Below are 12,369 nucleotides of genomic sequence, written 5' to 3'. Positions count from 1 at the left end.
GGATTAGCCATAAGACCAGAGATGTACAGAACAGAGAGGTTTTATTCTGACAGCACCCTAAGAAAATTCCTACAGTGTCCCAGGAAAGCAACACAGAGACAGCTCCTGAGGCCGGAGCAGCTTGTTCTGCTCTCAGGTGCCGAATTTCTTCTGTTGGACAGGCAAAGGCAGCTGGGTTTTGAAGTCCATGATGGGTCGTTCCACCACAACCAGGGAGTTCTCATCCAGCAGATCCGCAAAGAGCAGGGGCTGCAGGGCAGGAGGTGGGAATCAAAGAATCATGGAAGGGTTTGGGTGAGAAGGGACCTTAAAGCCCATCTTGTTTCACCTCCTGCTATGGGCAGCGATACCTTCCACTTGACCAGGTTGCTCTAAGCCCCATCCAATCTGGCCTTGGACACTTCCAGGGATGGGGTAGCCACAGCTTCTCTGGGCAACCTGTGCCAGGGCCTCACCCCCCTCACAGGGAAGAATTCCTTCCAAATATCCCATCTAACCCTGTTCTCTGTCAGTGGGAAGCCACTCACCCTTGCCCTGTCACTCTAGGCCCCTGTCCAAAGTCCCTCTCCATGTCCTGAACACCCTCTTGACCCGGCTCCTCAACACCATCACCCACCTGGAACTTCTTGCAGATCTTGAAGGCATGGAGCTGCCGCTTCCTGGCTGTCTCTGGAAGCTGTTTCAGGGTGCTCTGGTTCATCAGGGGAGTGCTGTCATCAGGCAGGGGCTGTGGGGAGCAGGCATGGCCCAGGTCAGCACTGCCCAGGCCACCACCCCTCCCTCAGGGATGTGCCCTGGGCACTCCCAGGCTCACCAGGGACTTGTCCAGGACGCAGAACAAGTAGGTGTCATGGAGAAGGATGTGTGAGGGATTCTTGGGGTTGAAGGTGATGTGGGTGATGGGCGTGTCCCGCTCCAGCCAGCAGCGGTGCAGCCCCCGTCTCTGCACCGTGCGGCTCCAGGCCGTGTACTGCTGCTCAGGGATGCTGAACTCCACCAGCTGCACAGGCACAAGGGGGAACACAGGGCAGCTCAGGGGGTCTGCTCCTGCCTGACATCACCCCCACACCAGCACAGGGGCAGCTCCAGCTCCAGCAACAGCCAGATGGGCCCCAGACCCAGTCTGGAAAGCCCTGAAGGCAGGGAGAGGACCAGGGACATGAGGGCTGAACCAGGAGAGCTCCTACCTGTTGGTCCGAGTAGGCAATTACAAGGTTGTTGGTGCTGGGGTGGATGGCGAGGGCTGACACTGCACAGCTGTAGGTGGGTACCACGCAGTGATGCTGCAGGAAGGACAGTGTGCTGATGGGATCCACTGGGGCTGCCTCTGATCCCCCTCCCCACACATCCACCCCCAAAGTGGAGCCCCCAGGGCCACCTCTGACCTCCATTCCCAGACATCCACCCCAGCCCTGCTCCGGGGCCACAGTGATGGCTCCCAGGGAGGGGCCCTGCCCGCTGAGCCTCCTGCCCCCTGTCCCTCAAGGCAGGGGGGTAGCGAGGGTCACTCCTGCACCCACCTTGAAGCTTTTCAGGTTGTAGACATGGATGGCCCAGTCCCCACTGACGGCTGCCAGCCAGTGCCCGTCTGCGCTTGGCGCCAGCAGGTAAACAGCCTCAGAGCACCCTGTAGAGACCCTCCAGCTGTAACGGGTGCTGGAGCCTCAGATCCCCCCAGGGGACACCCAGACCCACGTTCCCCCTGCCCCCTGGTGCCAGGCCATGAGGGTGGCCCAAACACCCAGAGGAAGGACCCACACACAACTACGACAGGAAAGGGGGACACACACTCCTCTCTGCACCCACAGCAGGGAGGGGACATGGATCCCAGGGACACCCAGCTCCCCCCTAGCTCCCCTCAGCCCACACCTGAAGGTGGCCGAAGTGTGTGCAGGTGTTTGCAGCCCCCTGGCTCCAGCAGCTGGAGCACGTGGACAGATCCTCGAGCGGAGGCGACGAAGAGGCTGTTGGAGTCGGCGGAGAACTGGAGCTGGTAGGCTGGAAGCAGCAGCTTGGGCACTTTTGGGACCTGGGAGTGGGGAGAACACAGCCCTGGCAGCCACCCCACTGCCACCAGTGCTCCCTACGTGTGACACCAGCCATGACAACCCCCCGGGGACACGCCAGCCCACCAGGACCCCGCTGCCACCCACTGCTGTCATCACTGTGACACTGACCACACCAGCCCCCCGTGACCCTGCAGCCCCCTCCACCCTTCCTGACCTTCCTGAGGCTGACGCCGTCGCAGCGCACACGGTATAGGTGGAACCGGGAGGCGGTGGAGTAGCCAAGCCAGGTGCCACAGGGTGAGACACAGCTGCAGTAGATGTGCTCCGGGCCCTGGGAATGCTGCAGGGTTGAGAGGAGCCCAAGGGACTCCCAGAGCCCACCACGTGCCCCCCTCTGAGGGGGACCCCTGCCCCGCTCAGCCCTACCTTGCTCTTGAGCTGCACGAGGTGCTCGGGCATGCGGCACAAGGGAAGGACCTCGCCATCCTTTCCTGGGACAAGAAAGCACACAGAGCATCAGTGATGGTGGGAAAACCACAGAGGTCCTGTTGGGCAGCTGGGGATCCTTGGGGGAATAACCAGACTCTTCCCCGAGGTACAGGACAGCTAGATCCCAAAATTCTGGGGTAGATGGGCTCTGCCACAGGGCCAATGCCGGAGAGCTACACCTGCGACTCACCAGTCTCTCTAGTGGAGCCAAGTCTCCAGAGCTCCAGGTGCTGGGAAAACTGGAAGAGGAGCAGCCGGGCCTTCCTGGCACAGGAGACAAGGCGTCGCTGTGTGGAGGAACAGGCAGGATGTCATGGAAATGGTCAGGCTGTCACGGATCCACAGCCTGTTACAACGGGCTGGGGCACCAGCAGAACACCCTAGGGTGCTGGAGACTCCAAGGTGGGGGAGAACAGGCTCCATGGGATGGGAGCCTGGAAATGGAGACCTGGTAGGACCAGCAAGACCAACTTGCTAACTTCTACCGCTTCTTGGCAGAAGCCTCCAGATGTACCAGGTCCAAGGAAGGGGATGCAACAGGGCAGGGAAGGGACCCAATCAGAGAAAGGAGGGCACCCAAAGGGACAAGGAGGTCCAGCTTCTCCTGCAGAAAGATCCAGCCCTGCCCGCCTACCCCACCAGCCACAAGACACCACTCTAAGCATCACTCACGTGGGGAAAGGTGAATTTTCGGAGCACTGCATCATAGCCCTTCTTCTGCACCTTCTCCATCAGCGGGCGGATCACCAGCTGGGCGTCCAGGCCTGGAAGCCAAAGAGGGATCAGCTGAGCCGGTACCAGGAGGGGAGATCCAGCCTGTTCCAGTGCCCCTGACAGTCCTACCCCCGGAGATGAGGGCGGTGGGGCTGTGTGCCACGGCCCGCACATCATGGCTGTGGTGCTGGAAGGGCTTGGTCCGCACCCAGCGCTTCTCTGATCCACCCAGCTTCACTGGCAGCAGCTGCAGCTGGTAGGTGGCTCCAGTTGAGGTACCCACAACAATGCTGTCCTCCTTCTGGGGACAAAAACCAGAATGGGTTTGTGGGAGCAGACTGGGAAGAGAGGGAGGGCACCATCAGGAGGCACCGAGCCCGGCAGCTCCTGCCACGGGCCCCTGTCAGCTGAGGGAGGACATGGGGGTCTCACCAACCTCTGCCACAGCCAGCGAGAGCACAGCCGAGGTGCTGACAGTATGGGACTCTGCCAACGTGCCCTGCTGCCAGTCCCAGAACTGTACCCTCCCGAAGGAGTCAGCGGTGACCACAGTGCCTCTGGAAAGGAGGGCGATGGCCCAGACCACGCACTCGCGCTTCACCTTTTCCACGTGGTAGTTCACCATGATCCTCTGTACAGTCTGACCTGCACATGGAGGACAGTTGAGGGTGGCCAGGGATCCCCCCAAGCACAGGGGGGCAGTGGGTGCTGGCAGTGCTGTAGGACAGGCCAGGGTCACCCCCAGGGCAGGAGGTACCTGAAGCGACATCGATGACGCGGAAGACGTCAATGGAGCCAGCGACGATGTGGGTGTCCGAGGGGTGCCAGGACAGGCACAGCACACGGCCTGGGGAGGGAAGCTCCGAGTATGACCCCGCGGGCTCACAGCCCCTTGGTCACCAGGACACCGGGGGGGACAAAGGGATGGTGCTGCTGCCGGACTCACCTTTCCGCCTGTCCAGGTTCCGCTCAAACTGGATCCCTCCAGGAATTACTTGGAAGATCTTAACGGAACCGTCCTCACAGCCGATCTGTGGAAGGTCGGGATCAGCCTGGCAGCACAAGAGGATTCCCCCCCCCCGCCGCCGCTCCCGGTGCCGTTCCCGACGGGACTCACCGCCAGCTGGGTGCCGGTGCCATTGGCTGCCATGCTCCAGATGGGCCCCCCGCCGCCGTCGGCCCCGCGGGCCGCGCTCAGCCGAGACAGGTCGTACTCGGTGATGTCCCCGTTGAGTCCGGCCCCGAACAGCCGGTCCCCGGCGGCCCAGCACAGCGACTCCACCGTCCGCGCCTCGTGCCCGGGGATCACCTGCGGAGGGACGGGCGTCACACCGCGGCTCGGCTCGGAGCGGCCCAATAGAGCCCGGTACAGCCCCTGTACGGCCCGGTGCGGATCGGCAAGGACAAGTAAAGCCCGGTACAGCCTCGGCATGGCCCGGTTCGGCTCGGTACAGACCCAGTACAGGCTCGGTACGGGGCCGGTACAAGCTCGCTAAAGCCCAGTACGGCTCGGTACAGGCCCAGCACAGCCCGGTTCGGCCCGTGCCGGCGCCCTCACCTTCTCCTGGTAGTAGTTGGCGGCGAAGTTGTACACCTCGACGGTGCCGTCGGTGCGGGCCAGAGCCAGGCGGGAGCCGCGGGGCTGGCAGGCGAGGCAGCGCACGCCCGCGGGCACCAGCCCGAAGAACCGCACCCGGTGCACCTCGAACTCGCCCATCGCGCCCCGGCAGCCCCGCTCCGATCCCGATCCCGGTCCCGGCCCCGCTCCGCCCCACGTGCGCGAGGCACCGGAACCGGGGCTGCCCCGGGGCCGCACGTGACCGGAGGCGGAAGCGGCGGCGCGGCGGGAGATTCGCGCGCGGCCGGCGGCGGGTGCGGGAGCGGCGGGAGCGGCGCGGGGGAAGCGGGAGGGGGTCGGCCCGGGCCGGGCGGAGGGGGGAGGGACGGGAGGGGCCCGGCCCCCGAACGGCCCCGTCCAGCGGCCCCGGCCCGGCCCCGCCGCACCGGCACCGCTGGAGGGCACCAGCGCCCCGCGCAACCGGGCGGCGGCACCGGGGCGCTGCGGGGCACCGGGAGGGGGAGTGCGGGCATGGGGGGCTGCAAGCCCCGGGGAAGGTATGGGTCTGCGGTCTGGCTGTGGGGCCCGAGGGGGCTGCAGGGCCCGCGGGGGGGGGGGGGGTATGGGTGGATCTATGGGGTCTGTGGGGTCCGGGAATGGCTGGAGGGCCCGGGAAAGGAATAGGTCTGGGATCTGGACATGGCGTCTGTGGGGCCCAGGGGCAGGAACTCAGCCTGGGGACCCCAGGGGTAGCAGGCCCTACCCCATGCCCTGCCTTTGTCTCTGCAGCCCCCCCCAGGACCTGACATGGTGCAAATCGTCATCTCCAGGTGAGACCCTTGGGGTCCAGCCCCTGCAGCCCTGTGCCGGGGCACGGCTAGGCCCCGGGTGACCCCACCGGGTAACCCCCCCTGTCTCTCCCGCAGCGGTGGCACCGGGAGCCTGGCACAGTGGGTGCTGGTGGAGCTGCAGGGCGAGGTGGAGCCCCGGCAGAGCGGGAGCCTGGCCGGGAGCCTCCTGGGAGATCTGCACTACACCTGTGAGGTGAGGCAGGTGGCACTAGGGGCCCCCTGTGGACAGCCTGGCCCTACCATACCCTCACCCTCCACTCTCCCCAGGGCGTCCCTGTGCTCATCGTGGGCCACCACATCCTCTATGGCAAGGTGGTGCAGCTGGAGAAGCCGTTTGCTGTGCTGGTGAAGCAGGGAGGAGCCTCCCAGCCCAGCCCTGGGGAGCCACAGGGGCACTACACCGTCTCCGCCCTCATCAAAACCAAACTGCTCTTCAAAACCCGCCCCAAGCCCATCATCACCCATGTGCCCAAGAAGGTGTGAGGGGGATGGATGCGGGCTGTGAACTTCAGTCTGCTGCTGGGAAGAGCAGCAAGGACTGAGAAAGATCGAGGACCTCATCCCTGTCCTGCACAGGGAACTCTCAAAGTGATGGGTTCTGTGTCTGGGCACCCAGAGCCCTTCCTGGATCACTTGTCCCCTCAAAATGATGCTTTTCTGAGAACCACAGACCCTGTGGGTCACTCCAGGGGACATGAGTCCTGAGGGGCAGGGACCTCCTGTGAGCCCATGCAGGGATGGCCTACCTGGGGGCTGCCCCCACTGCCTGCACTCAGCAGTTCCCAGGGACCCACGGAGGTGCCAGCTTGGAGATGTCCCCCTCTACCCCTCCCTGCATCTGTGAGGACACCAGTGCCAGACAGGGACTCAGCCCCAGTCTCCCTCAAATCAGGACAGGGGGACCAGGAACCCTCCCCAAAACACAGCACACATCCTTGATGCGAGTCTTTATTTCCACAACTCCATCAGGATATAAAAACATTTTTTTTCCCTAAAATATGAAAAGAATCCCCCTGGCAGGTTCAAAAATAAATAGATTTACAAACCATCCATGACAATACCAAAGAGCTACAAAAGTCTAAAAAACCTTGTATTAAGTTAAACAAAAAACAGCTAAAACCTCCATCGTAGAAAGGGGTTTTCATCCAAGTCCTGACAAAAAGGACCCAGAGGTCAATACCCTTGGGAGGGGAAAGGTTGGGAAGCACCTTGCCTAAATCCCAGTGTCTTCCTACTGTTGAGAAGGCAGTGGGGTGGGAATGATGGGGCCATGAATTGCCAGAGCACCACCACAGCCCCTTTGGGGGGAATGCTCCACACAACCCACAGCTCCCCCCATTTTCCCAGTTTCTCCACACCAGGATTCCCCCATTGGCTCTTTGGCAAAGCTGAAGGGACCTGCTGCCCTCCTGGAGCAGCCAGACCCCCCCCAAAAGGGCTGGAGGGGCTCCCCGTGGGTACGTGCCTGCACGCAGCAGCGGAGCAAAGGCAGCACAATCCAGCAGTGCTGGCACCATGCCAGATGGAGATGGTGTGTCCTGGGGGTGGGAAGTGCTGTAGCACCGTGGAGGTGGGACTGAAATCCCTATAAAAAGCACCAAAAGGTGGAAAATTCTGGATTGGGGTGGGGGGAGCGCAGCCAGCAGCACTCGGCACCAGGATGCTCCATAGGGCACAGCAGGGATGTGGCCAGCGGCACCCAGGTGGGTGATGGGCAACCCTGGCTTGGCTTCTCCACGGCCAGCTTGGGATGGAGAAATGATAAGGAAAAAATAAACATATTAATAAAAAAATTAGCAAGATTTCAGATTTGCTGAGAAATGCCAAGGGGTAGGAGCGCTCAGCGCTGCCCGTTGGCTCTGGGATGGGAGAGGGGACTGGGGGTAGTTATCCTGGCACTGCCCAGCACCTGGTGGCTCCGGGATGGGGGAAGAGGGGATCTGGGGTGGTTGCTCTGGCACACAGGGACACCCCAGCACCTGGCACTTCTACCATCCCAGCTCCAGGATGGGGGAAGAGGGGACTGGGGATGATTGCTCTGGCACACAGGAACCCCCCAGCATGTGGCAGCACCCTGCAGTCAGACCTCAGTGAAGGCCAGCCCGCACTGCTCCTCCCGCTTGCCACAGCGGCGGGCAATGATGGCCAGGTAGAGGGTGAGCAGGGCCACCCAGTAGCAGGCATAGAGGATGGCACCTGAAATAAGGAAGACCACCTCAGTCTCACTGAAGAGGTCCTGGCTGTAGGCAGTGTAGGCCAGCCCACCCAGCAGCACTGCCACCCACACCGACACTGGCAGCAGCCCCACAAAGTTCACCACAATGGTGCGGCGCCCTGAGGTGCCCCAGCCCGACTTGTTGATGGTGGCGATGGCGAAGATCTTGGCGGGCAGCAGGCTGGACATGTAGAGGAGGGCGTAGAGGGACATGAAGATCATCTCGGCATTGCCACGCAGGAAGCAGGCGTAGGTGGCCTTGATGACACCCACCAGCTGCACCGTCAGCAGGAACAGGAGGATGTTCCAGATGCGACCACGGTAGAAGAGCTGGATGACGGTGGCAATGAGGAAGAAGGGGAAGAACCCAGTGACCACCGACTCATAGGTCATCCAGAGGTGATGCTTGTGGAACCACAGTGCATTGTAGAGCCACTCACGAAAGTAGGACTTGCTCCAGCGGGTCTGCTGGTTGAGCCAGCGCAGGTACCGCGTGGGTGTCTCCGTCAGGCACTTGGAGCGAGCCGTGTACTTGGTCTGGTAGCCCAGGCTGAGCACACGGTTGGTGAGGTGCCGGTCATCCCCGAAGCTGCATTTGCTGCCCAGGAAGGTCTGGTGGTACCAGTCCTCAAGGAACTGCTGCAGGAGGGCATTGCGGTACATGCCCAGGGGGCCACTGATGCACTGCACGCACCCGAAGTATGACTGGCACGCACGCTCCACGTTGAAGGCCATCCAGTACCGCACGCTGCTCAGGAAGGAGAGCCACGAGTCGTACTTGTTCAGGATCTAGGGAGGGGAGGGATGTGAGCTCCGGCACTGCTGCAGCCCCCGGCACTCCCAGCCCTGCCCTCGCCTCGCCGCCCTGGGGTGCCCTCCCTCACACCGAGGTACCTGCACATCACCACCGACGCCGCCAACACGGGGGTCGGCCTCCAGGATGCGGAGCATTTCGGCAGTGCAGGCGGGGTCCAGCACCGTGTCTGAGTCACACACCTGGGGGCAGAGGGAACGTCGAGCCCCGCTCCCGCCGCCCACACGCACCCGGCAAACAGCCCAGCCCGCAGCCGGGCAAGCCCGAGCCATGGATGGCGAGACCAGGCAGGGCCCTGGAGGCCGGCAGGCGATGGCAGGGAGTGGAGCACCCCGTGGTGCCTGGACACCACTGCCCCAGGACACCCCTTCCCCAGAACTGATGGAGGACCTGTCCCAGCCACCCTGGGGACCCAGGACCCTGCACTGTGCCACGTTGTCCCACTCAGTGACACCATGCCAGGGCACATGCTGAGGAGGTGATGTGGCACCCTTGCAGACAGGGCTTGACCCCTTGGCCACTTCAGTGCCAGTCACCCCCAGCCCCAGTGCTAGTGGCTCAGGGCCGGTGCGTGGGGCCACATCCGAGCACCCAAGTGCTCCTGCGGGCTCCCAGGGCTGCTCCCATCCCACCCACAGCCCCTCTGCCCAGCTATGCAGGCAGGACACTCCCTGCCCACATCCCCCCAGCCCATGCATCCACCTGGATGTAGTCCACAGAGTCTCCGAGCGCCCGGAAGGCCGTGTACATCACCTCCCGCTTCCCGCCCCACTTCTGGAGGATGCAGGAGTAGGTGTTGCTGCGCACCAGCGCCTGGACATGGGCCAGCCCTTCCCGCAGCCCGGCCTCCGTCTCTCCCTCGCCCTGTGCGTGGAAGTTGCTCCTCCAGATGTAGCTGCCTGAGTGCTCGGAGCCCATCACGTCACGGAAGATGTCCAGCATGTAGGTGTCATCAGGGCCATTTCCATCCACCACCATCACCACTTTGAGGTCGGGGAAGGCGATGCGCTTGACAGAGCGCAGGCACTTCGTCAGGTAGTCGGGATCCTCCTGGAAGGCAGCGATGCAAAGGGCCACGGAGCGCCCCGGCCGCACCAGCTGCCCCTCACCCCGCATGCGCCGGTGCTCCAGGAAGGCAAAGAGGCTCTGGATGAAGAGATGCAGCCCCAGGATGGCCCCGTAGAGCCCAAAGGAGAGGTAGTGCTTCTCCGTATGGATGAACTGGTACCCTGTGACGTAAGCAGCCAGGATTCCCCCCAGCACCGCCACGGCAAAGAGGCTGGTCCCCACGACACGCAGGGCCGTGGAGAGGCTCCCTGGCATCTGGGGAACACCAAAGAGCATCAGGGAAGGGACAGGGGGACACGCTCCCCACCAGGCCTCCCCATAACACAGAAGTGGAGGGACCCTGCTCCTCTGCTGCCCTGTGGCCACCCTGTCCCTTGCTGGTCACCGGTTTGGGGGTGACACCTTCCCAGTGTCACCATGGGGCCAGATGAAGTATGAGGGTCCCAACCACCCCACTGTGCAGGGTGGCAGGCAAGGTGTGGAGGTCCCAAGCACCCCAGTGCCAGCACCCCCTGTCCAGCCAAGTGGGAGCACGGCTGCTCCCAAGAGATGGCCGGGCTAGAGGACAGGGAAGGGCACAGGGACGCCAGGGACTGGGGTGTCCACGAGGAAATCACGGCCACCCAGAGCCCACCACCACCCCGACCGCCTGTGGCGGGACCCCTGGCTGCAGGGGTGGAAGCACCTAGACCCCCTCCCCGCGGCGAGATAGAGACGCGGGGACGGGCAGCGCGGGCAGGACGGGACTGCGGAGCTGCACCAGGGCGCGGGTGCGGGCAGGGGGTGCGGGCATGTCGGGGGGTGCACGACCACGTGCGGGGGTGCAGGCAGGGCGCAGAGCCAGCCCCAGGAACACCCGTGCCGCCGGCAGAGCCCCCGGGCAGCCCCCCCGGGGCCTCTCAGCCCCCGGCGCTCCCGACTCCTCCCGGTCCCGCAGCCCCCGGCGCTCCCGGCTACCCGCTACCTCCGACCCCGTAGCCCCCGGTGCCGCCGCCGGTCTCGCAGCGCTGCAGGAGAGCCCCGAGCCGGACCAGCGGGGCCAGGAGGAAGAAGGAGGGGCCGGGACTCACCGTGGAGGTACCGGTACCGCCGCTCCCCACCCGCCGCCGCCGTTGTGCGCCCAGCCCGGCCCGTGCGGCCCCTTTATACCGCGACGGGGCCGGCACCGCCCGCAGCCCGCGGGGGCCCCGCCCGGCACCGGCACCGGCACCGCCGGCACCGCCCCCGGCACCGGCATCGGCACCGGCTCCGGCTCCGCCCGCAGCCACCGGGGACCGGCCCTGCACCGGCAGCACCTGGCACCGGCCACAGCCCCGCACTGCGGGAGTGATGACCGGCACCGGGGGCACCGGCAGCACCGGCATCAGCGGCACCAGCGCTGCACCGACACGGGCATCATCACAGGCACCACAGTACAGCTGCTGCACCGGCAGCACCGGTAGCTGCTCTAGTGCTGCACCGGAACCGGCATCACCATCACCCGGCGCCGGCATCAGCCGGTACCGGCACCGGCGCAGCGCCACGGGCCAGAGACCGGTCACTCTGTTTCCCCCCGCTCCGTTCTTGGGCCCCTCTTATGACACCCACGTGTCACCTCCCTGTGCCACCGTGTCCTGCCACGGCTATGAGCCATCCGTGTCACCCTGTCCCTGTGGCCGGTGGGTGCCAGGACAGGACAAGGGTCAGCCCGGGGACAGCAGCACCATATTCCCGTGCCGGGCTGATGGCAAGGGACAGCCAGCTCCGGGAGAAGCCATTCTGAGTCCATAGGAGTTGCAGCTTTGGCTCTGGGCTTAAATCCAGCACTTTCGGGTTCCTCACCCCAATGCGGGCCGTTGTGTCCTGTTGTGCTGGGAGCCGGGTGCAAAGTGACACCAGGACTGGACCCGGAGCCTCTGAGTGCCGGGAGCTGGGGACGGGAATCCCTCCAGTGGGAGCATCCTGGGCAGGCAGGTCCCCCTCGAATGACACCCCCAGCACCATGGCGATGCCAGCTGGGATCTTCCCAAGCACCTGGAGCAGATGGTGAGGAGCTGGTGAACCCATGGATGGGACAGGGATATGCTGGGACCCTCAGCACCACAGGCAGGGCTCCCACAGGGCAGCAGTGGGGTGCAGGGGTGCAAAGCCCAGCATGGTGGGGTCAGACTGGTGTGGCCTGTGCCACTGCTGTGGTACTGCCAGGGTCCCTGTGGCAACAGGTGCCCAACTATGGGGAGGGCGGACACAGGACAGGGGCAGTGTGTCCCCACATCACAGCCCTCCCTGTGCCCTCATCAGGGACCCCTCACATTTGGTGTGCCTGTGGCTGTCCAAGGTGGGAATCAAACTACCTCCATCCCCAGCACAGCCATTGCTTTGCTTCCAGCAGCAGGACAGCCAGACACATCCTTGCTCTCAGAGGCAAGACAGCCAGACAGCTTGCTCCCAGAGGCAGGACATGGCCTTATTGCCAGAGGCAGGATGGCCAGACAGTGTCCAGCCAGTGGCATCAAAAGAGACTTTTCATTCCAAATTCATCCTCCACCACTTGTGGCAGCCCCTGGACAGGCACAGCTGCTACAGCAGCACCCTGGTACATGCCTGTGGTTCAACACAGCACCAGGAACGAGAAGGAGCGCTTGGCCACCGCTGCTCTCTCCAGTGAGGAC

The 12,369-nt window shown here is 64.0% G+C and overlaps 3 protein-coding genes across 3 annotated transcripts; 1 reads left to right on the top strand and 2 right to left on the bottom strand.

The window, feature by feature from the left end:
• Positions 1-24: 24 nt before the first annotated feature.
• UTP4 (UTP4 small subunit processome component) lies at positions 25-5,039 on the bottom strand. The gene is made up of 16 exons (XM_064671116.1): positions 4,771-5,039; positions 4,330-4,521; positions 4,159-4,243; positions 3,970-4,059; positions 3,649-3,857; positions 3,342-3,513; positions 3,171-3,262; positions 2,689-2,785; positions 2,436-2,500; positions 2,224-2,340; positions 1,870-2,029; positions 1,521-1,627; positions 1,188-1,283; positions 815-1,000; positions 617-727; positions 25-249 (listed from the first exon to the last, which is right to left on the bottom strand). Exons 1-16 carry the CDS (start codon positions 4,927-4,929, stop codon positions 133-135), a joined length of 2,055 nt encoding a protein of 684 aa, XP_064527186.1. The 5' UTR covers positions 4,930-5,039; the 3' UTR covers positions 25-132.
• Positions 5,040-5,449: 410 nt separating this feature from the next.
• On the top strand, positions 5,450-7,423 carry CHTF8 (chromosome transmission fidelity factor 8). Its single transcript, XM_064671114.1, has 3 exons — positions 5,450-5,600; positions 5,697-5,814; positions 5,889-7,423. Exons 1-3 carry the CDS (start codon positions 5,578-5,580, stop codon positions 6,102-6,104), a joined length of 357 nt encoding a protein of 118 aa, XP_064527184.1. The 5' UTR covers positions 5,450-5,577; the 3' UTR covers positions 6,105-7,423.
• Positions 6,557-11,115, bottom strand: HAS3 (hyaluronan synthase 3). The gene is made up of 4 exons (XM_064671079.1): positions 10,789-11,115; positions 9,353-9,973; positions 8,731-8,832; positions 6,557-8,625 (listed from the first exon to the last, which is right to left on the bottom strand). The coding sequence occupies exons 1-4, from the start codon at positions 11,080-11,082 to the stop codon at positions 7,702-7,704; spliced, it is 1,941 nt and encodes a 646-aa protein (XP_064527149.1). The 5' UTR covers positions 11,083-11,115; the 3' UTR covers positions 6,557-7,701.
• Positions 11,116-12,369: the final 1,254 nt, after the last annotated feature.

This window comes from Pseudopipra pipra, chromosome 14 (assembly GCF_036250125.1).
Source record: "Pseudopipra pipra isolate bDixPip1 chromosome 14, bDixPip1.hap1, whole genome shotgun sequence".
Lineage (NCBI taxonomy): Eukaryota > Metazoa > Chordata > Aves > Passeriformes > Pipridae > Pseudopipra > Pseudopipra pipra.
The sequence above is the reverse complement of the archived record's forward strand: the minus strand, read 5'-3'. Positions and strand labels throughout refer to the sequence as shown.